At 39.4% G+C, this 23323-nt stretch overlaps 1 protein-coding gene across 3 annotated transcripts in view; it reads right to left on the bottom strand.

The window, feature by feature from the left end:
- LOC114049742 (methionine synthase) overlaps window positions 1-23323 on the bottom strand; it is a 134202-nt gene that overhangs the window by 35868 nt on the left and 75011 nt on the right. For 2 of the 3 annotated variants that reach the window (XM_027871131.1, XM_027871130.1), the window contains exons 16-24: window positions 22803-22982; window positions 19100-19216; window positions 18869-19009; window positions 14694-14783; window positions 11452-11604; window positions 8816-8923; window positions 5940-6040; window positions 1561-1628; window positions 863-983 (exon numbers count right to left, since the gene is read on the bottom strand). In XM_027871131.1, the coding sequence (XP_027726932.1) occupies window positions 863-983; window positions 1561-1628; window positions 5940-6040; window positions 8816-8923; window positions 11452-11604; window positions 14694-14783; window positions 18869-19009; window positions 19100-19216; window positions 22803-22982 (1079 nt within the window). The remainder of the gene's footprint in view (window positions 1-862; window positions 984-1560; window positions 1629-5939; window positions 6041-8815; window positions 8924-11451; window positions 11605-14693; window positions 14784-18868; window positions 19010-19099; window positions 19217-22802; window positions 22983-23323) is intronic. The other variant, XM_027871132.1, reaches the window with a different exon arrangement.

Raw genomic sequence — 23323 nt, 5'->3', positions numbered from 1 at the left:
AAAATGATCTCTTTCTCTCTCCTCTCTCCCCACCTCTCTCTCTCTCTCTCCTGTATTCTTATACCATTCTATACTTTCCTAACATCCCTTACTACCTGCCTTCTTTCCACATCATTATAATTATTTTTGTATGAGCCATATCTTCCCTACTAGATTATAACCTCCAGGGAACATGTCCTATTCATCTCTATAAACATTCATACCACTTAGCGCATTATAGTCATGTGATATGGGAAATGAGAGCTGGACATGGAGTCACAAGACCTATATGCAAATCCTGGTTCTGCCACTTATTGCCTGTGTGACTGTGAGCAAGTCACCTAACTGCCCTGGGCAACAATTTCTTCATCTGTCAAACAAAGGGGTTAGAAAACAGCAAAGACTCTTAACCCAGGGTCCACAAACTTGGACAAGGGAAAAAAATACATCTTTGTTTTCACTAACCTGTAATTGAAATTTAGCATGTGACATAAGAAAGACTAAACCTCCCTGGACTAGCTGAACATAGAGGTTCCTTCCAGCTTTAAATCTAAGATTCTAGTTCGATGTGCAACAGACACTGAACTGAATTTTAATTTTAATAGAGTCAAGGACCCTAACACTCATCACAGAGACTTATTAAGAATAAGGAGTCCCAGGAAAACAGAAAAGGAGTTTTTCTCCAAGGACAGAGAAACAACACAATCCAAAAATTCACTAGAGTTCTCAGTATTCTAGTTTCAAAGCTGAGAAAGGGCAGTTCCTTATATATACAACAAACAAATCTATACACACTATAAGGAGACCAAGGTTTTTCCTTGTGTTTCAAAAAGACACTTAAGAACACTTTAATGAATATCATCCTTCCATTTATCTGACTTACTTGGAAGTGGTCGCTCCTCCGATCAACAAAGGAATCTTTATATCTAATCTCTCCATTTCCTTGGCAACAAAAATCATTTCATCCAAAGAGGGAGTGATGAGTCCCGACAGGCCAATTATATCTATTTTAAAAAGGGGAGGGAATAAAGGGTGAAATAGAAGGAATGGACCATCTTATAAACCATTTTCTAATAAAATCTACTAGACCCAACAAGAAATTCTTATAGTAGAAGAAAAGGCTGTCCTAGGAAGTGTTTCTAAAAGCCGAATTTTTACCACCTTTTGATCTTGGTTGCTAATGCAACCGGAGATTTGAAACTATTATAGTGTACATCATTTTGGGCAACCATCCAATTGCATTAGCCCTAGTTCATGATTATACAGATATGAAAGTACTTCATTAAAATCATATACAACTAAAGTATGCTATCACACACTTAATCTAGAAAGGTTTAGATCCTCCCAGGACCTTAGTTATAAACAGGTTCCACTGAATCTTAACCTGCTTTCCCAAACTCCACCTCCCAAATGCAATAGAACTCACTACCACCTGGAATAGTCCCACCAGATAATGAGTTTTTTAATTGTTTCACTTGTAAATCCCCCATGGATCACACATCTGGAGGCACATTATCACGCACTGACAAATGAACAGTCATTTAGTAAATAGGCCTGAAAGTACTGTCAGTTTTACCACACCTGCTTTGTTGTCGATAGCAGCTTTCAATATCTTATCGCAGGGAGTCATGACTCCTAAATCAATAACCCTATGGCAGAAAAAGAGAGATTTGAGAAAATTAATGAGAAAATGCTGGGGACAAAAGGGAAGCTAACATTTTTAACTGGACCCATGAAGCACTGCTGTATTATAAATAGGCATGCCTCTGGAAGATCCCCGGATGCAAGAGAGTTTGGGGGGGAGGGACGGGAGGCTCCATTCATAAGCTTTATAACTGAATAGCTTAAGGCCAAAAGATTCTCAATTCATGAAGCAATCATCATTTTGAGAAGCCCTTCCTGGAAGGAAGGAATAGGGAATCTCCGATTTGGCCTTATATTTGATTTACTACTGTTCTCTTTATTTCTAATCACAAATCTTGTGTCATTATTTTTGCAGCCTAATTTTATATGCTGCTGTTGAACAGATTTATAAAACCACAGCATACATTTTAAATTCTTTGGTAAAATGGTTTTTCATAATTTTAAAACTGAGGAAGATAACGTGATTTTTTCCCCCCGAAATACATTAAAAAATAAAATCTGGGATAATTTCAAAGTAATGATACTCCATTCAACCTCTTCAAGATCTATGGAACATTCAGATTCTAATAACCAAGTATGGGTGAGCACAAAAGCAGTGATTTGGCACTACATAAGCATTTTTGGTCCTATTAATGAAACTCTGGTTATCCAAATTCTTGGTTTAACAGCGAAGACTGCCACAGGAAGGTATATGACAGAAAACAGAAGAGAGGAGCAGAGAGGAGGTGCAGTGGATAGAGCACCAGCCCTGGAATCAGGAGGACCCAAGTTCAAATCCAGCCTCAAACACTTACTAGCTGTGACCCTGGGCAAGTTACTCAACTGCGACTGCCTCAAAAAAAAAAAAAAGGAAGAAAACAGAGGAGAGAAGAAGATGGAAGAGGGAAAAGAAGGAGTGGAGGAGATTAGGGGAGGACAGATGGACAAGGAGGGGAGAGAGAAGGTGGGGGCGAGGAAGAGAGTGGAAAGGAAGAGAGGAATGGGGAAAACAGAGAGGGAGGAGGGGGAAGGGAAGAAAGGAGGAGGGGGGAGAGAGGGAGAAATGAGGGGGGCTGGAGGGAGGGAGACATAAGGGAGAGGGGAAGGAGGGAGAGATTTTCTAGCTCCTAAACCCATTTTCCTAAATCCCTTCCCCCACTACTCTCCCCTTTCTCATGTTCCCTCCTTCAGCATAGGGATCGTTCCATTGTTTATATTTGTATATCATGGCCTAGTACCATGCCTGACACAGAGCAAGCACTTGATTTCTCCTCAGTTCTCTCATCTTTACCTAACATCTCTCTTCAATTTTCCCTTCCTCCTCCATGCAGCCTTCCTCATATCCCTCAGTCTCTTCTTCCCCTGAACTCAATCTCTCATTTGGCTACAAAATGACAAAAGTAAATATAAGAAAGATCAAATTATCTATGAAAAACAGTAAAAAAAAAAATAATAATAAATTCATGTTCATAGATTTAGAGCTGGAAGAAAAAGGCCGTTTAGTTGAACCCTCTGTTTTACAAATGAGGAAACTGAGGCCCTGGGAGGTTAAGTACCTTGCCCAACATGACAAAGGTAGTATCAGAGGTGGTGTAAAAAAAAAAAAATGTCATTTTAAAATTTATCCTTTAGAAATCACTAGGAGGCTTCACATTACTTTTTAATTCAGAAAATACATCACTGAGCTAAACTCTCAAGTAACAAGCCACAGATATTTCTTCAGTGCCCATGCATAAAGCATTATATAAAGTCTGTACAAGGTACAGATGAAACATGATGGAATCTGTTTAAATATCACTGAACATAGATAAAGTAGGATACAGTCCTAAGATGATGGGTGGATGTGGGCTACTTTCCTCCAAATCCCTATTATGATGTCCAACATTTGCTGTGCTTGACTTTAATTCTACAGTTTCAGCAGTTTAAGAGGCTGCTTTTTTTTCCTACTTTTTTCTGTTTCTGAAATGTAGGTGTGCTGCTACCAGGATGCAGTGTGACTCAGCCATGTGGTCCAAATAATTACGTAATAAACCATGAGCCATTGGGCAAGGTGGATTAAGGTAGGAGACAAGTCTTCCTGCCTTTTAAGATGGAAAATCTAAAGGTTCCACCACAAAGTTTTCTCCATGACAAGGATAAAGACAAAAATCTCAGTATGCAGAAAATAGAGAAATTTTTCATGCAGAATGTGCTAGTCAAAACTCTGGCTTAAATTAGTAACTCACTACAACTGTTAATATTTTGTACTTAAAAGAGAGGGGGATACTCTGGAAAGTGTCACTTTTTCAAATATCTTCATATAAAAAAAAATACTCCCAGCTTGATCTTCTCAACTATCTACTGACTAATCTCAGCAATGACCAAATACAGCAGGACAGCATCTCAAGCATAAGTATTTGGTGAGTTTAATTACAATTGAACGTCTGCCTCAGTTTCATGGGAGTTAGGGACAAGAGAAGAATGCTAACAGAAATCAACAGCAATAGGACACTGAGAAGTAGCATTCTCAAAAGAGATTTGGGCGTAGAACATCTTACCCCTAAAATGTGAGGGATATATCCAATATAGCTAAGAGCGTATTATAACAACAAAAGGCCCCTGGCCTTTCCAATGGTTTTGTTGTGTTTTACATTCACTATGATGAGTACAATATTAGAAATTATAGGTCCTATTTTTAAGGACTTAGTGGTGAACTGAGCTGGTGCTCTGCCTCATTGTAGTAAAGGAACATGATGAAAAGAAATTATTTGCGTGTAAGGTAAAAGCTCAGGGTTGTTTTTATTTGCAGTTCTCTTAGTGAAGGTAATTGGAAGTATTCTTTCACATGGTTGTTAATAGCTTGCAATTCTTCTTCTGAAAAATGTTTCTTCCTATGCAGCGATTGTCTTTTGCCTTTCTTTGAACTCCCAATGCTTAGTACAGTTCCCGGAACAAAGTAGGCAATTAATAAATGCTTATTGACTACCTGACTGACCACTCCTCTACTGGGGAATGGCTTTTGGTCTTACATATTTCTATCAGCTGTCTACCTATCTTAGACAGCAAACCTTCTTTAGAGATGCCCGATACCAAAGTTTTCTTCCTAGTCAACCACTTATATTATTATCCCTGAGGTGTTCATTTTGTTTATGAAAAAGCTTTTCAATTTCATGTAACCAAAATTAGTTATTTTATCAAAAAAGAACTAAAAATCATGAAAAACCAACTCTGCTCTCTATAGCTACAGAATAAAGAAAGTAAAAGTACTTGATTGAGATTTACCCCTGAGTAGACAGGTAGCCAAAAACAATTAATTATACTGGATTATTCATTATAAAGAATCCATTGTAATCAGATTAACAAGGCACTGTCATTATAAGCCATCTATTGGATTGTAAAAAGCATTCTGTTATGGATAAATCCTCCTTACAATGGCATTTATTACAATAGGACTTCACCATGTATATGTCAGCCCAAAAATTTAGTCTCATCATCATAAAATTTTAAAAGCACTTAATTGTACGTGCCCCTATAGAGTCACTGTACAAAAACAATTACAGTTTTCCCATTTCAATGTAACCCTTTTTACTGAAAAATACAGGACTGAAATTCAATATAACCTCACGGAACATTAGCTACAAAATCTTATAAATCTGGTGAGGAAAAGGAATAGGATGTGTGAAATAATGAACTGTGAAAGCCTTCAGAACTCTGATCAATACAATAACCAATCACAATTCCAATGTATTCATGATGGAACATGCTATCCATCTCCACATAGAGAGCTGAGGGACACAGAGGGCAGATCCAAGCATGTATTGCATTATATTCCCTTCCTCCTCTCTCTCTCTGTCTCTGTCTCTCTCTCTCACCCTCCTGTCCTCTCTTTGAACATGACTTCTACAGAAATTTGTTTTGCATGAGTATATATATTGATAATGGACTATGCTTTTCTTGCCTTCTCAATGGGTGGGAGAAGGGAAAGGGGAAGAAGAGAATTTAGAACTGAAAATAAAATTAAATAAAAAAAAGCCTATTCATAAATTTTTAAAAGGCCCCTATAGTCACTGGGGTGAAAGGAACTGATGAGGACCTACCTATACTCTTGCCATTTGATCAAGCTGATCAAATGCTTTAATTCCTGACCATTCCTATGCTCCCTTACACACTGACAAGCATCTCTTGAATCTTTAAACCATTTAAGCTCCTTGAGGTCAGGGTCTGTCTTTTGCCTCTTTTTGTATCCCCAGTGCTTAGCACAGTACCTAGCACATAGTAAGTGCTTAAAAAATGTTTACTGAGTGAATGACTATTTAAACAGGAAAGGATTCTAAGATATGGACCCTTAAAACTCTTACCTGAAATTATTACAGCCCAGGACTACACCTACAATGTTCTTGCCTATGTCGTGCACATCACCTTTAACAGTCGCCAACACAATGGTGCCTTGGTAAGGGTCCTGCAGGTGTAAATCAAGCAGGTGGGTATTTTATTGTGAAGGGCTTGCAGCAGATCATGCATTTTAGTCAAACATTAGGATAGAAATGTATTTAATACAACAGTAAAGCAAAGAGACTCATTTATGAAGAAAAAGGAACCTAGATAACCTGACACAAAGAAAGTCCAGGACCATGTCATCTCTAAGCTGACAGCTAAAGATGGAAATGATCAAAAGATCTCTCCCTAGGCCATTAATATACCTGATTAGAGGATAAGGTCAAGGTCATGGATTCAATCATCATAGAAATCAGCTGAGTTTAGACAGAAATCTCTGTTCCACACCTAGCAACTATACCGGCAAACCCCAACCAAAGCAGTGTCTCACAGAGTGGTGGGTAGGTCGCACTCTGGAAACAGTGTCAGAACTGGAGTCACAAAGATCTGAGTTCCATTCTAGCCTCAGACACTTACTAGCTGTGTGACCCTGGGCAACTCATTTAACATCTATCTGCTTTATTTTCCCATCCATAAAACAGGGATCATAATAGCAACTACCTCATAGGATTAAATGAGAAGACAACTGTAAAGTAGTTTACAAAACTTAAAAGCGTTATACAAATGCTAGTTAGCTAGCTAAATAGTAGTGGTAGTAGTGGTAGTGGTAGTGGTGGTGGTGGTGGTGGTGGCGGCGGTGGTAGTGGTAGGAGTAGCAATAGTAATGGGTGGTGGTGGTAGTAGTGGTAGCAGTACTAGTATTCAGTGCCCAGCCTGGATATCAAGTAAGCGCACTACTGGTGACAAAGAAATAAAGATGAGAAAGTGTAGGAAATGCTCAATGAGCACGAACCTATCAACACTAATAAAAAATAATCTAAGACATGAATGAACTGGTTCAGAGGGAAGGTAAGCACAGTCAGGAAGGTAATATAGAAAATTACTAAGATTGTGTAAATAAAAGTAGCGCTAAGATGAAGTCAAATGCTGAGTAACTCTAACGATTAATCATGGTCCCTCAGAAGAAATAAGGAAGCATCTCCCTCCTTTCCTTAAAGAAGTAGAGGGCTACGGGTACAGAATATTGCATACAGTTCCTGTGTTCTGCTTAAATGATTTTCTTTGTTACAAAGGAAGGCTCTTATCTACCATGGGCAGGGAATCTAGAAGTGACAAACATGTAGAAACAAGTCATTATTCAAGCATGTTAAAACAAATTTGCTTAGGTCCTACTGACAGTGAAAAGTAGCGGGGGTGCATGATGGAAACAGCAGTGGTCAAAGAATAAGAGGGCCTCAATTCTTGTCCTGGCAACACTATTTACTGTTTGCCTCCTGAACCTGTTTTTTCATCGGTAAAATGGGTATACTACCAACTGCCCTATTTATCTCATAAGTCGTTAAGATAAAACGAGACTGCACATGAGCCAATGTGTGAATTGTTAAATGTTATATAAAGGGAACAGCATTATTGTGGCAATAAGTATTGCCATCAAAAGGACAACCACCAGCAGACATGATCAGGTGGGGCTGCCTACTTTGTACAAAACTACATGATAATCCTTAGGGTTCTAAGTCCTAAGCACCAGAACAATCTACTTTATGGGGAGCTCATCAAGCTAATCAAGCTGGAGGACTTTGTGTGGATAGAACAAAGCAGAGCTAGGCTGGGCTCATAATCAGGCTAAATGGTTGGTCAAACAAGAATAAATGATTTGCCCATTACAACTCCCCCCACCCACCCCAGTCCCCCCAAAACATTGTTTCTCTATAGGGGCCAATTATCAATAAAAAATACTGATAAGGAACATTATACTGTGGTTATCTTCCTGCCATGATGCCATGCTCTACCCTCTGCCCCTGGCTTGCCATGAGGCTTCTTTGCACCTAATTGGTGAGAATTCACTATATCAAGTGGCCCTGGAAGTTGTTTCCCCATCTGTAAAACAGGGATCATAATAGCAACTACCTCATAGGATTAAAGGAGAAGACAACTATAAAGTATTCTACAAAACTTAAACCTCTGTCTGCCTCATTTTTCTCTACTGTAAAATGGGGATAATAATAGCATCTGTCTCCCTGGATTATTTTGAAAATCAAATAAGATAACCATTATAAAGTGCTCCCAGAGCTGTTGTGAGGATCAAACAAGGTAACAATTGTAAAGGGCTTAGCACAGGGCTTGGCACTTAGCAGGTGCTTAATAAGTGCTGGTTTCCTTCCCTTCTGATTTTCATGTATTAGAGTATCCTTAAGTGAGTGCTCTTTTGAACTTGCTGCTACAAATCCCTAGCTTGGGGTTATTCTTCAGATGAAAACTCATAATTTCCAGATGAAAGCAATTGAATGTGTGAATGAAAAGAGCATTTATTAAGGGCTTATTTTGTTCCAGGGACCATGTTAAGTATGGGGGGATACAAATACAAAAACAGTCTGATTCTCAAGGAGCATACTTTTGAATGGGGGAGATCATAGAAGAGTGGTGGCCAGGGATGGGCATTTTGGGTTGGGAAGTCAGTGGCACTAAGTGCCAAATTGGGAAATCCCAATTTACAGTAGAGAAAAATGAGGCAGACAGAGGTTAAGTGACTTGCCCAGGATCACACAGGTTGAGTGTCTTCTTGACTCCAGGTCCAGCACTCTACCCAGCTGCCTCTAAAGGGATTCTCTATTATTTCCTCTGCACTTCACTCTAGGCAATGACCTCAGCAAAGTCCAAAAGCAACACCATCTGTCCCCACCCAACACACTCTCTTCCAGGCCAACCCTCCAAAGGGTCATCCAGGCAGACAATGACTTGCCTCTTCTTCCACATTCCCAGTAAGAGCTCTGTCTTCCTCTCTCTCTTTCTCCATGAAAGGAATGAGGTAGCCAACTGCTTTCTTCATGACACGGGCTGACTTTATTACCTGGAAAGACAAAAATAATCAGATAATTATTAATCCATTTGTTTTGGGGAAATTTCAGAGAATAGCTAGTATTTACATAGCACTTTACAAATATTATCTCCTTTTACCCTCAAAACAACCCTGGAAAGGAGGTACTATTGTTACTATTACTATTTTAAAGATGAGGAAACTGAGGCTGAGAGAGTTTGAATGACTTGTCAAAGATCACAGAGCTAGAAAGTGCTCAAGACAACATTAGAGCTTGTGTCCTCCTAACTCCAGGCCCAAATCACTTGACAAAATAATGAGCTTTCACTAGAGTGAGACCAAGGAATAGTCAGCAAAGCAGAAATAGTTACTAAAGTCAAACCCAGGAGAACAATAGAACTCAAAACCAAAAAAGGGGCTTTGTGTTTTTCTACCTCCACACTTTTGCTCATGCTGTTCTCTCTCCTCTTCACCTGTCCAGATCCTACCCATCCTCCAAGGGTTATTAGCTCAAGCATCATTTTGGTCAAACCCTCCCAGACAATCCCAGCCCATAATGAGCAATCTTTCGAATTCTGTTCTTCCTCTGTTCTCATGTTTAGATTCCCCTGACTTCTTTCAATCAATTCAAATGCTTCCTCCTACATGAAGCCTTCTCTGACTTCAGTTATTACTGCTAACTCCCTTGAACTCAAATAGAAATGGGAAGGGGGAAGCAGTCCACTAAATCATACATAAGGATCCTTGCAGACTACATACTGACTTAGTTTTAAATTTTATATTATCTATCTTATTGCAGTTTTATTTATTTTGTTCAATATTTCCCAAATACATTTCAGTATGGTTCAGGCCACATTTGGGGGTGTTGGGGGCCATATATTAGACACCTCTGCTCTAGGTCACTCCAAATTGTAAGTCATAGAGAAAATGCCAACTTACATTGGTAGAGGGCAATGCCAGGAATTCTACACTCTTATGAAAGAAATCATAGGTCCAGAGCCTATTCTCTCTCTTATACTTTAGATTTACTTACTTTTGCACATGGTATATCCCCTTGAAGGCAAGGAAAATTCTGTCTTTGTATCTTTGGTCTGTCAGGAAGCACCCACTAAGTGCCAGCCACTATACCAAGCATGAGGTTACAAAGAAAGGCAAAAGACAGCTCCTGCCCTAAGGGAGCTCACAGTGTAACAGGAGAGACAACACACAAATGACCACATACAAACAAGCTATAGACAGGATATACTGGAAATAATCAACACCAGAACTAAGATGGAGTAGGAAAAGCTTCCTGTAGAAGGTGAGGTTTTAGCTGGGGCTTGAAGGAAGCCAGAGAAGCCAAGAGGCCCTTAATAGGCCCTTAATAAATGTTTGTTGAAATGATTAAATATCATTTCTGGGCAATAGATCATGCCCTGCTTTGTGCCATCTTTTCCACTGATAATTTTAATTTTTCTGTGCATCTGTCCCGGATCTCCTCAACTAAACTTGAGCAAAAGCATGTCTTATACTTCTTGTATAAGTATATCACAGGCCCCCAGCACTTAGCACAGAACCTGCAAGGCACTCAATAAATACTGAGTGATTCTATCCCCACCTCTGCAACTGCTGTAAATTAAGCCCAAGCGTTACTGCTATCCATAAAAAATAAATAAAAATAAATTAATGCATTCTAGTTCTGATGGAGTCTATTTGTTTTAAATAGATCATCCTGGGATGTTAGCATCAGTAGGCCAAATTAGAAATCGGTACTTCTAAGCAAATATTAAAAGGAGATTTGAGACTTTGTTTTCTTTCTTTTTGAAGGTGAAGAGGGGAAGGGGATTTGGGTCCAAAGAAAAGAATATTCTCAGGTGACCTACGAGCTCCAATCTTACAAAAGATAGATTTTCCAGGCACTCCTCTTTACTTGAGAGTCAGCTGGAACGGATGGGAGAGAGGGGGAAGGAGGGAGAAGAAGGGAATATCTTTAATTCTCTGAGCTCCCAATTTAACCTAAACCCAGAGAAATAACAAATGCTGCCTTTAAAGACACAGTCTCATACCTGGAATTCACTCCCTCCTTATCTCTACCTGTTAGAATCCCTTGTTTCCTTTAAAGCTCTGATCAAAAACCATTGCTTACATGAGGCTTCTCCTGATCCACCAAACCTCTAGTGCAGGGGTGGCCTTCAGGTCACAGGTTCCCTACCCCTGCTAGTGTCTTTCCCACATGCCCCTACAAAAATTTACCTTATATTTATTTTGTGTGTATTCTCAGTCTATAAAAATATGGGTATTTAGGGGTGTGTGTGTGTGTATATGTACACACACAAATTATGCATGTCTCTCCTGAAATGCTGTTAAGCTCCCTGGGGGCAGAGATGGTTTCATTTTAGACTTTCTAACTCCAATACATATCACAGCACCACACATAGTAGGTCCTTAACAGAGGCTTGATTAATTGAATGAAGTTGTTCCAAAGTAACTATTGGTCATAAGACAAGGAAATGACAACAATGTAAGGATTTCTACTGCCGCCTGCCCCCACCTCCACCTCTGCCCCCGATTCTTTTGCCAACCTGAGGAAGAAACATCTTTCCAGCCCCAAAGAGGTCACCAACTACTTTCATGCCATTCATCAGCGGCCCTTCAATTATGTTCAAAGGTCGGGGATATCTGTCCTTGTTTATTCTTGCTTCCTCAGTATCCTCTACGATATATTTTTCAATGCCCTGAAAGAAGAAAAACAATGCAGAAACACTGACTATAAAATAAAATAAAAGTTCAACAGAGTTTTAACAATCATATGTGAAAACTCAGTTCTATCGAAGGCTCTCTGAGGACTTGAGAGTGAATACCAAAATACAAATTTTAAGCAAAAACAACAAAGCCTGCTTTGTCTTCTAGTAGTAGCCTTAAAGACTTTAAATTTCTGATATCTTTATTGTTTATTTCTGAAATTATATATAATATATTAATATAAATATAATAATCATATATAATTAATATAATAATATACATGTATATTCTGATATTACTTCTGAAACTTTCCCACCAAAATTTCATATGTGGGGAAACTGAGAGAGGTTAAGGGACTAAGGGCAGAGAATGAATAAGGTACAAAGCAGACTGCCAGGCCCAAAGCCACCCAGATGAAAAGCAAGCAAAACACAAGACATCAGGTGTAGGAGTTAAGAGGAAAAGTGGGATGTAATCAACAAAAGACAGGACTAGGAGAGGAAGAGACAAGCTTTTTGGTCTAGTCTTTACCACTAACCACACGTGTGACCTTGGGCAAGTCTGTGCACAGTGGTTTACTTGCCTATGGAAATGGGAGTTTGATAATATCAAACAATAAACAATTATTAAGTACCTAATTCGTGCCAGGCACAGTGCTAAGCCCTGGGGATATAAGAAGAGGCAAAAGACAGTCCCTGCCCTCAAGGAGCTTACAGTCTAATCAGGGAGCCAACATGCAAACAAATATACACAAAGCAAGTTATATGCAGGAAAAATAGGAGATAATTAACAGAGAGAAGAGAAGGCACTAGAAATAAGAGGGGTTGGGAAAGGCTTCCTAAGGAAGGTGGGATTTTAGTTGGGACTTAAAATCCAGGGAAGTCAGTAGGTGGAGTCGAGGAGGGGGATCATTCGACCCAAGAAGAACAGCTAGAAAAAATACCAAGAGTCAAGAGATGGAGGATCTTGTTCTTGAAACAACCAGGAGGCTGATATCACTGAATCAAAGAGTACTCGGCAGGAAGCAGAGTGTAAGAAGACTGGAAAGACAGGAGAGGGCTAGATTATGAATGGCTTTGAATGCCAAACAAAGCACTCTGTATTTGATCCTGGAGGCAATAGGGAGCCACAGGAGTTTACTGAGTAGGGGAGTGACACAGCTGGACTTGTACTTTAAGAAAATCACTTTGGTGATTTGGTGGAGGATGGATTGGAGTGGGGAGAGACTTGAGCAGGCAGACCCAACAGCAGACTATTGGAATAATCCAGGAATGAGGTGATGAGGGCCTGCTCTAGAGTGGTAGCAGTGTCAGGGGAGAAAAGAGAGTTTATTTGAGACTTGTTGCAGAGGTGAAACCTTATGTCTTGGCAACAGATTGGACAAGGGGGGAGGTGAGGGTGAGAGAGATGAAGAACAAAAGATAACTCCTAGGTTGCAAGCCTAAGGGATGGGAGGATAGTGTTGCTTTCTATAATAATACAGAAGTATGGAGGTGAGGAGGGTTCAAAAGATAATGAGCTCCATTTTGGACATGTTTAATTTAAGATGTCTACTAGATATCCAGTTTGAGATGTCTGAAAGGTAGCTGGAGATGTAAGCCGAGAAGTCGGCAGAGATGATAGGGCAGGATAGGAAGATTTGAGAGTCATCAGCATAGAGGTGGTGATTAAATCTATGGGAGCTGATGAGATCACCAAGTGGAGTAGTATATTTATTTATTTGTTTGGGGGTTTTTTTGGTTTTTTTTTGTTTTTTTTTGCGAGGCAATTGGGGTTAAGTGACTTGCCCAGAGCCACATAGCTGGTGAGTGTTATGTGTCTGAGGCTGGATTTGAACTCAGGTCCTCCTGATTCCAGGGCCAGTGCTCTATCCACTGCGCCACCTAGCTGCCCCCAAGTAGAGGAGCATAGAGGAAGAAGAGAGGAGGGCCCAGGACAGAACACTGCCTAGGATTAGAGGGCGTAATGAGGACCCAGCAAAGGAGACTGAGGAGTAGACAGGTAAACACACCCAGGAGAGAGCACTGTCCTCAAAGTTAAGAATTTATCTAGGAGGAGAGGGTGATCAAAGTGTCAAAGGCTGCAGAGAGGTCAAGGACAATAAGGATTAAGAAAAGGCCATTGGATGTGGCAACTAAGAGATTACTGATAACTCTGAAGAGAGCAGCTTCAGTGGAATGATAAGGTCAGAAGCTGGACTGTAAAGGGTTAAGAAGAAAAAAAATAGAGGCCTTTTCAAGGAGTCTAGTTACTAAGGATGAAGGACATATAGGCATGTTTGCAGGCAATATGGATACAGCTAACAGACAGGGAGAGATGATGATAAGTGAAAAGAGTAGAGATGACAGAGGGGGTGATCTGCTGGCAGAGACAGGCTGGAATGGGAATACTTGAACAAGTGGAGGGTTGTCCTTGGTGAGGAGTAAGGCCATTTCATCATGTGAGACAGGGGTGAAGGAGGAAACAGCAGTAGAAGGCATCTGTGTGATAAGAGATGAGGAAGGGGGAGAAAAGGGAACTCACAGTCTCAATTTTTTACATAAAATATGAGGTAAAGAACTAAGCTAAAAGGGCAAGGCAAAGGGAAGCAATGGGAGGTTTGAGAAGGGATGAAAAGGTTTGCGAGAACCACTGTGGATGAGTTCTGGGGTCCCTTTCCACTCTAAAATTCTGTGATCCTATAACTCAAACCTGTCTCTGGCAGTAGGAAGTGAAGGACTACAAAATACCAAACAGCACTGACTTTTTAAAAACACTGCTGCCAGAGAAATATTAAATAACACCTAAGAGTTGCAAAAATTAGGCATCAGATATAGTCACAGCACCATGCACGAATTAAGTGTTCAGGAAAATTTGTGAATTTCCTGATGGATTCCTTGTATTAGCTCCTTTTTCTTGAACACCAAGAGACTCCTCCACCAATGATCATGCAAATGAGCAGACCACGCTTATACGTGGGGTGTCCTCAAAGTTTGAGGGCAGTTCACCCATTAAAACGGCCTTCAGACTTTTGGAACGTCCTACCTATGAGCGCTCTCTGTACTTCCTTCCAACCCAGTGAAGCTCTGTTCTCCTAACATACCTTAACAAGGGCATACTCCAGTCTTTCCTCGATGGGGTCATTCCGCCATTCATCTGTCTGGATGGCTTTCTTCCCTCCTTTGCCATAAATCTGAAATGAAGACAAAAACTAGGTAAAGTAGCTATCAACTCAACAAGGTTGGAGGCTGGAACCTTCAGTTTAGTAGTGCATCTTCCATAGACATACCCAGTCCTCTTTTTTTATTCTTTATTTTGTATTCTGAAATGTTCATGTTTCTGAATATTTAAGTGCTAACAAAAAAAGACTATTTTTTTAAAAAAGCAAATTAATCTAGCAGAAGTGTCTCAACTGGATAGGTAATGGTTATAGGGAAGCCATCATAGGCATGAGGTGATGAAAGGATGAACTGTGTGCTTGGCTGGGGAAAGAGGGAGCACTGGTGAAAATGAAACAGAAGAGTTGGATAAGCAATGAAATTAAAACTCACAGGATTTGATCGGTAAGGGAAAAGAGGAAGGGAGGCATGAAGACATCAACATTTCAAGGCAGGGGACAGGTCTACCAACCTCACTTGAATATCACCCTTCAGCTGCTACTTCAATTACTCTCATATGTAATTTTATCATCCCAAATTCTATGGTAATCTAGGAGTGTGTTTGGATATTTTCTTTCTAATTAATAAAATTACAACCTCTTTCTAACTATTTCATCAGTTGGCTGAAACAATACCCAGTTTTATCAAATATTATTTAATAAACAAACTGTAGAAACTTCCCTTCCTAAAAGTAAATACTCATATTTCTATTAAATCTCTTAACCTCTGATAATTCAATATTGAAATTACTGAATACAAAATTTATTAACAATGAAATCATTAATGAAATAGACATATTACTTATATTTTAACTGTGTGGAAGATCAGTTAAAACCACCTCGAACCCTCACAATAAAGAGATAATTGATAAGGAGTTCTGCATCATTCAATTTAGTCAAAATTATTAAACAAGTAAAATGATTAAAATCTCAAGGATCTTTATATTTCTCCTCCAAATAGTTAAATTCACTCTCACAGGAAATAAGCTATTTTAGTTCTTTTTCCTCATCTTCTCTTCATAAATCTAGAATGCATTGTAAATGCGTTGGACAGTACTCTCCCAAATTATCTTGCTTTTAACTATTTTGTTTATATTTACATTTATCCACTTTATATTCATGCTCTCTATGCTTATATATGTACTTGCTGTCTCCCCCATTAGACTCTTAAGCTCTTTGTGAGTAGGGAATGTTTCTTTCTTTATATACCTATTCCCAATGCTGGCACGTAGCAGGCACTTAATTAATAAAACACTTACTGATTGATGGATTCTGAACCCTAAGGCCCACACTTTATCCACTACATGATTCTGCCTCTCCAATGCTGGATATTAGAACATCTCATTACCACAGAGTTTTCTCCTCATCAGCCTGGGTCCTGACATTGTTTTGGGACTACTTTAAATCTTTTGCAATACAGTTTAATGCTAATTAAAGAAAGGATCTACAGGACCTTGGAGGATGGAGCACAGGACTCTTCTCAGTGTTTACAACAACAAACCAGGCAGGAGACGTGAACAGCAGGGCCAGTATTGAGATAAGTTCATTTTTGAAAGGAGATAATCATTCCCTCAAGGAAGCAGGGAAAAAACCCCAATGACTTTCATCTGCTTTACTACATTCCCACTTTTCATGCTCCATTTGTACTTAGTGCCTCCTACAGAAATGCTACTTAGCCAGTGGCTCCCAGGGGTTGTTAAAATATGTCTGTCTGCCTTATTAAGTCCCATAACATTAATAGAAGTCACCCTGAATGGAGAGGAGCTACCTGACAGCGATCTTGATGGCACAGAACAAGCTGCCATAGTTCCATCAGGAAGAACAAGGCCATTTCTCTTATGATGAATTGCAGCTCTTGGAATGTCTATTAGGGTCCCCTCAACTCTGCCTGTACCTCTAGAGACTCTATCTCCTGACAGCTCATCAAGATACACAGGAAAGAAAACTGGTAAACAAGAGCCTAAAACTGAAATGAGGAAAGGAAGAGAGAACAATACCACATGTCTTGAATAATTCAGAGTGAGAACTGTACTTCAAAAGTTTATAATAACTCGTCTTATACTCAAGGAGTTAGTATGGCATAGCGGATGAACATCATGTCTAGGGTGGTAATGGGGGGGGCAGCGCACAGCCAGGGAACAGAAATTTACATGTTAACTTCAAAAGGAGTAGCAAGTTGTATATAATATATATACAGTTTCATATGCAATCATCTTTTAAAATTATACTATGTTATGGAAATGCTTGTTTTATCCCATAAATTAATTTTTTTTTTAAAAAAGGCAAGGAGACCCCAGGTTTAAAGCCCACCTCAAATATGTACTAGCAGTGTGAACGTGGGCAAATCAGTCAACTTCTCGGATCCTCAGTTTCCTCATCAGTAAAATGGGACTAACAGATAGCCCCTATCTCACAGGTTTTGTTATAAGGTTCTAATGAGATAATATCCCATCAGACTGTAAGGTCCTTGTAGGCAAGGCCAGTCTTTTGCCTCTTTTTGTATTCCCAGTGTTTAGCACAGTGTCTGGCATATAGCAAGCGCTTAATAAATGTTTACTGAATGACCGATACGTAAAATGCTTTGGAATCCTTAAAGAATTATAAAAAATGTCTGTTATTAATAAAAATAATGACAATGATAAGGTGCTCCATGTTTATCCTTCTGAAATGAAAGGGTTATCTCATACAACAAGGTGGGGTAAGAAAGAAGACGTGTGGGGCAGCTAGGAGGCACAGTGGATAGAGCACCGGCCCCGAATTCAAGAGGACCTGAGTTCAAATCCAGCCTCAGACACATATCACTTACTAGCTATGTGACCCTGGGCAAGTCACTTAACCCCACTGCCTAGCGTGCACGCGCGCATACACACACACACACACAAAAGGAGACATGCAATAATCAATTAAGAATACTTTGACTGGCCCAAGGTCAAGCCAAAGAATCTAAACCACTTTCCAGCCTCTGACAACAGGCTGACATTGCCTGTTTACTCAGTGAGTTATCAAAGAAAGGTCTCATCGAGGACTGCTGCAACCAATAACAGAATGCTATTTAGTATCTCAGCATTAATGAAAACCTTCATATGGTCTCTACTACGAAAGCATGAAGAAAGCCTGGGATCACTGTGAACAGAGGTAGTAAATACAGTGTGTTGGAAGGAGGGGGAAAAATGTTTCTGCCAAGTTGGTTTTCTCATCTGGCAAACTGACACAAGCTAAGAAATGGCTACTTATAATTCACAATGACCAACACCAGGGCGCTCTGGCCTGCAGCCATCAGAGAAAGAACTCAGAGGAAACTCAATTGCCTACATGATCTGAACTCCAATGCGCTTCTCTCAATGCAGCACTCCCTAAGCAAAACTCTAGAAATCCAATTTTTCTCAGTTACTAGGACTGAAAGAGCAAGAACCCTGCTACCTGTCTGCAGTCCTCTTGATTTCCTTTTCTGCGAACCTATGTCCATCTGCCCCGGAGAAAAGGGAATAGTTACTATGTGCACTGGGGGGCTGACAAGTGATTGCTGCTTAGAAAACAGTAACAACATTTATACTAGCATCTTGCTACTCCTTTACCAGCATCCTGATCCTTTTTTGTCTCAGTTTAATAGCCTGTGAGCTTTTGTGAAGCAAGTCCCTCTACAGAGGGACTAAAATGTCCCCTTTATTTACACACACACACACACACACACACACACACACACACACACACACTCTCTCTCTCTCTCTCTCTCTCTCTCTCTGACATTAAGTGCCTAGTTCATTAGAAAGGCAACTGAGGTCAAATGAAATCAAAGGACCTACTTTCAAATTGCAACCTGGCTATTTATGTGACCTTGGTGCAAATCATTCGACCTTGGCATTGGGCTAAGCACTTTACAATTATCTTATTTGATCACTGGAACAACCCTAGCAGGTAGGTATCATTATTATACCCATTTTACAGATGAGGAAACTGGTGCAAACAGAGGCTAAGTGATTTGCCCAGAGTCAAGCAGCTAGTAACTGTCTGAGACCGGATTTGAACTCAGGTCTCCCTGACTCTAGGCCAAGTGATTACACCACTTAGTTAATTTTATTGCTCTCCAGAACACTCTTCTCTCCTCTTCCACCTGAAGTTACCTGGGCATAGCGTAGCAGCTTTTCTGTCGCATCCGGGTCCTTATTCCAAATCAGATCTTCACAAAGCTGTAGGAGTTCTTTGTGAATGTCATCATACACTGGAAGGTTTCCTGCATTCACTATTCCCATGTCCATACCACACTGAGGAGAATGAAAAGAAGAGTCAGGGTTCCCAGGAATAGTCAAGTTCCATGCTGGTGCTCAGCAGGACAACCGGGCCTCACCACATACCTTTATTGCATGGTAAAGAAATACGCCATGCATGGCTTCTCGGATGGCGTTCATTCCTCTGAAGGCGAAGGACAAGTTGGAAAGGCCTCCGCTTATTTTGACTCCAGGCAATGTTTTCTGCCAACAATATGAAACTTAATAAGGTCTGTCAACTAACAAGTATATGATTCATTTCTCTTCATAAGGATGGGGAAGTAAAAAGAAAATTAGACATGAGGACTGAGCTATGATTTCATGGGTGAGCTCTCAGGTAAGGAAACTCTTCCTAACGATGAAGGGAAGGACCTTCTCTGAAGTTTACAGTCTTAGAGGTTAAGTATCTTGCCTAGGGTCACACAATAAGTGTCACAGATGGGATTTCAACCTGGTTCTGAAACCAGCCCTCTATTCATTATGCCATGCTGCCTCTCAGAAAAGGAAAAATACCATTCATAATTTAGAGCTTCTTAGGACAAAAAAGAAATCAATGACAGTCATACCAAAAACATCAATGTTTCAAAACAACTTTTTCTTACTAAATTGTAGACTTCTTGATGACATGAAGCTCATCCATCACAGATAAACATGATGCATAAAAAAAAAAGCTATTAAAAGCTACAGGCAAATTAGAAAGTTCATTACAAACTCATACTAACACATAATAAAACATGTGAGAAAGAGAAGGCTCACAAATTCTAAAGTGATGACTCATCAAAAGGAGAAGTAAACCAGTGAAATGAGTGAAATCCATCCTCTTGCCAGAACCAACTCACAATCCCCCGCCCCAATGTCACTACACATTATTAGCCACTGTGCCTTTTTTCAAAGGGTCTTCCTTTTATCAGTCCTGAAGGGACTATTGCATAATCAAAAAAAATTAGATCTACTATACTCAGGTGATAATTACTAATGCTGTAGCAGAGGGGATTACAGAACCCATTTAGAAAATAATACTTAGCATTTTACTTTTATTAAAAAAAAAAATAAGGAAATATCATTCCCAAATCCCTAAGTAGAGTGTTTACTTAAATAATAAGTACTGCTTACCTCTTTGCTATCCTTGCTTAATGCTATTTTGACCCAAAAGGTAAAACATGAACCAGAAGGAAGAAGAGATTTTTTTCAGATGTGAATCCCTATTTAGCAGGAAATGTTACAAAAGGAAAGGCAAGTCTTCCCTGTATTTATCAGAAAGCCTGCATCTCTGTGATGCAGTTTATTTTTTATCCTCATTCAATCTGATACAGCCATTAAGAGAGGCAGCAGAAAAGGAATTTCTTTTGATAAAAAAAAAAAACTAAGATGATTTCTAGCTTTAGTAAAGTAACACGATAGAAAATAAATGCACAAAAATCATCAGCAATTCTGTATACTGCTAAAGAAAAATCAGGAGTAAATGACAAAAAGCGAAAATCTACTCTAACTACAAAAGGTATAAAATATCTGAGTTAATCTACAAAAGCAAACTCAATAATACAACTAAAAATTCTACAGAAGCTTGAACAATTGGAGAGATACTCAATGTTCATGGTTGGGCCACACCAACATAATAAAATTGATACATCATCTAAATTAATTTTCACATTTATGTTATATCAATTAAGCTACCACGGAATTACAAGACTAGCTAAAATAAAATTCACTTTTAGAGAAATAAAAACATCTATAATTTCGAGAGAAATGATGAAAAAAGTAAGAATGAAGCGGATCTAGCTTTATGATTCCTCAAATGACATTATAAAGCAGTCACCATTGGGTATTGATTGAATGGAATGGAAAAGAAGATAAGTGGAACAAACAAGCAGTCACTTAGTCAAGTCAATAAGCAAGATGCAAAAGGATATGAACTGAAAAGCCCAGACTTTTAGTAAAAATTAAAAATACAAACTACTGGAGAAAGGATTCCCTGCTTGACAAGAAGGATTGGAAAAACTGGCCTTCTAGTCTACTATACTTGTCAAGAGTGGGTATGAAGGTACTGGGACAGTAACTGCTTTGAACCAAAAAGATGAGCAACCTGTGCATGGGTTTCTGAGTTAAAATGTCATTTTTTTCCATAGGTTATGCCTTTTTTTCATGACTACATTACTTTTGCACTTGGCAGAACTCCTCTGTGCAATCATCTCTCAAGCAAACATGGAGATGAAATGAAGATGGACCCTATCTGAACACACTGAATTCCACTTCATACAAGTTTCCAAAGGAGAAAAAATTTCTTAAATGAAGCTGGCCCTTTAGACTTCCTTACAACTTTCTGCCGATTGAGGTGTGGACACAGTGCTTCCCAGACTGATGATGCTTCTGCCAAAAGGTCTCTCGTAAGACCACATTACTTGAGGAAGGCTTTTGCTGCACCACATTTCAGGAACATTGCTTCCTTTAATTAGTGTCAGTTTAATTATCCTAATGTGATGGCATATTTGAAGGGCATTACAGCTTCATAAAAAATACTTCAGTGAGAATTCCAGCAGCGTGAAGGAAAACCCCTGCTGATCCCAAGAAGGTGCATATGTTTATAGCCTCTAGTAGGATGCCAAACACTTGGTGATAGGTTAATAATTTTCCTCAGCATTTTATCACAGAATGACTGAGTTGGAAGGGACCCCAGAAGCCATTTCATCCAACCAAGATATGAACAAGAATCTCTTCTACAACATATCTGGCAAGTGTTCATCCATTTTTTCTGTGAAAACATCTAGTGATGGGAAACTCACAACTTCTGAAGGTATTCCAGTTTGGGATACTTCTTATCATTAACAAGTTTTTCCTTACATGAACCTAAAATCAACCTCCTGACAACTTCCCCTCATTGCTCCTAGCTCTGCCCCACTTTGGGGCCATGTTGAACAAGACCCGGCATACAGTAGACACATAACAAATGTTTATTGATTGATTGATTAAGTCTTCTTCCACATGATAGCCTTTGAGATACCTCTAAAGAGCTATCACATTCCGCCTAAACTGCTACTTCTGTCCTTGCGTAAGAGACAAACATCAAATAAGGACAAAACAAAAGTTGACCAATCCAAGGGTGACAGAACAGTACAGCAAAAAAAGAGACATATTGGGAGTCACAGGAACCTACGTTTGATCTTGCCTCTGCCTCTTTATTATATGTTTGACTTTGGGTGAGTCACTTAAGAACTGGGACTCAATTTGCTCATATGGAAAGTGGGGGATTGAATTAGATGACCTCTAAGATGAGCCTTTGACTCCATTCCATAGCAGCAGACCTTCTTGTACTGCCTGAGTCACAGAAGCTCTGCGGAGGAGCGATGCTTTCAAAGGAGTAGGGGGGCAGCTAAGCATGGGAAGGAATGGAAAACCCTAGAAATCAGCACTCCACAGGGCAGCTTCATTATTTGATTTGGAGTGTTATTAACCAGTGCTATCAAACTCAAATAGAAAGGGATCCCTGTAGGCCATATATTAACTTAGAAAACCACAAATTTATGTTATCTATGTTGTATTACATTTTTATTTATTTTGTTAAACATTTTCCTATTATATTCTGATCTGGTCCAATGCAGGTGCTGAAAGAGTTTGAAATCTCTGCTAAAAACTTTCAGAATACATCACGACTCAGACATATGTTCCCACTCGTTATCCACCTCAATCTTTTTTTTTAATGGATATCTTTTATCTCCAAATATAACCTCCCCTACCTAGAAAGACATTCCTTGTAACAAAGAATAAGAAAGAAATAGAAATTTCCACAGCTTACCTTGATGGTTTTAGTTGCATTGATAAAATTAACAGCATACAGGTTGTGCTCTTCCATTCCTGTCCCAATGGTGAGGATATTGGGGTCAAAGATGATGTCATTTGGGTTAAATCCCACTTTTTTAACAAGAAGATGGTAGGCTCGGGTACATATTTCAATTTTGTTGTCGGTTTCTGTAGCCTGGGGCAAGGAAGCAGGTAGGAAGGAAAGGAAAGGAAAAGTACACAATTTAACTGGTAATGGATTGTCAAATATTGTTACAAAGCAACACACTTTCTAACTTAGTGAAAGCATGCAGAGATGTCAGTAAGCATGTGAGTATTGATGGTTGAGTTTCTCAGAATCCTATGAAGCAGGACAGAAATCTGAACAATTTAATAAGGAGAAAGAATGGGTGAAAGACCACTTTGCATCACTGTCCTCACGACAGTTATTTTTCTTCTGTTTAAAAAAAAACAAACCTCCCCCCCTTCCCACACACACACACACACACACACACACACACACACACACACACACAC

Source organism: Vombatus ursinus, unplaced genomic scaffold (genome assembly GCF_900497805.2).
Source record: "Vombatus ursinus unplaced genomic scaffold, bare-nosed wombat genome assembly UNPS02014798.1, whole genome shotgun sequence".
Lineage (NCBI taxonomy): Eukaryota > Metazoa > Chordata > Mammalia > Diprotodontia > Vombatidae > Vombatus > Vombatus ursinus.
The sequence above is the reverse complement of the archived record's forward strand: the minus strand, read 5'-3'. Positions and strand labels throughout refer to the sequence as shown.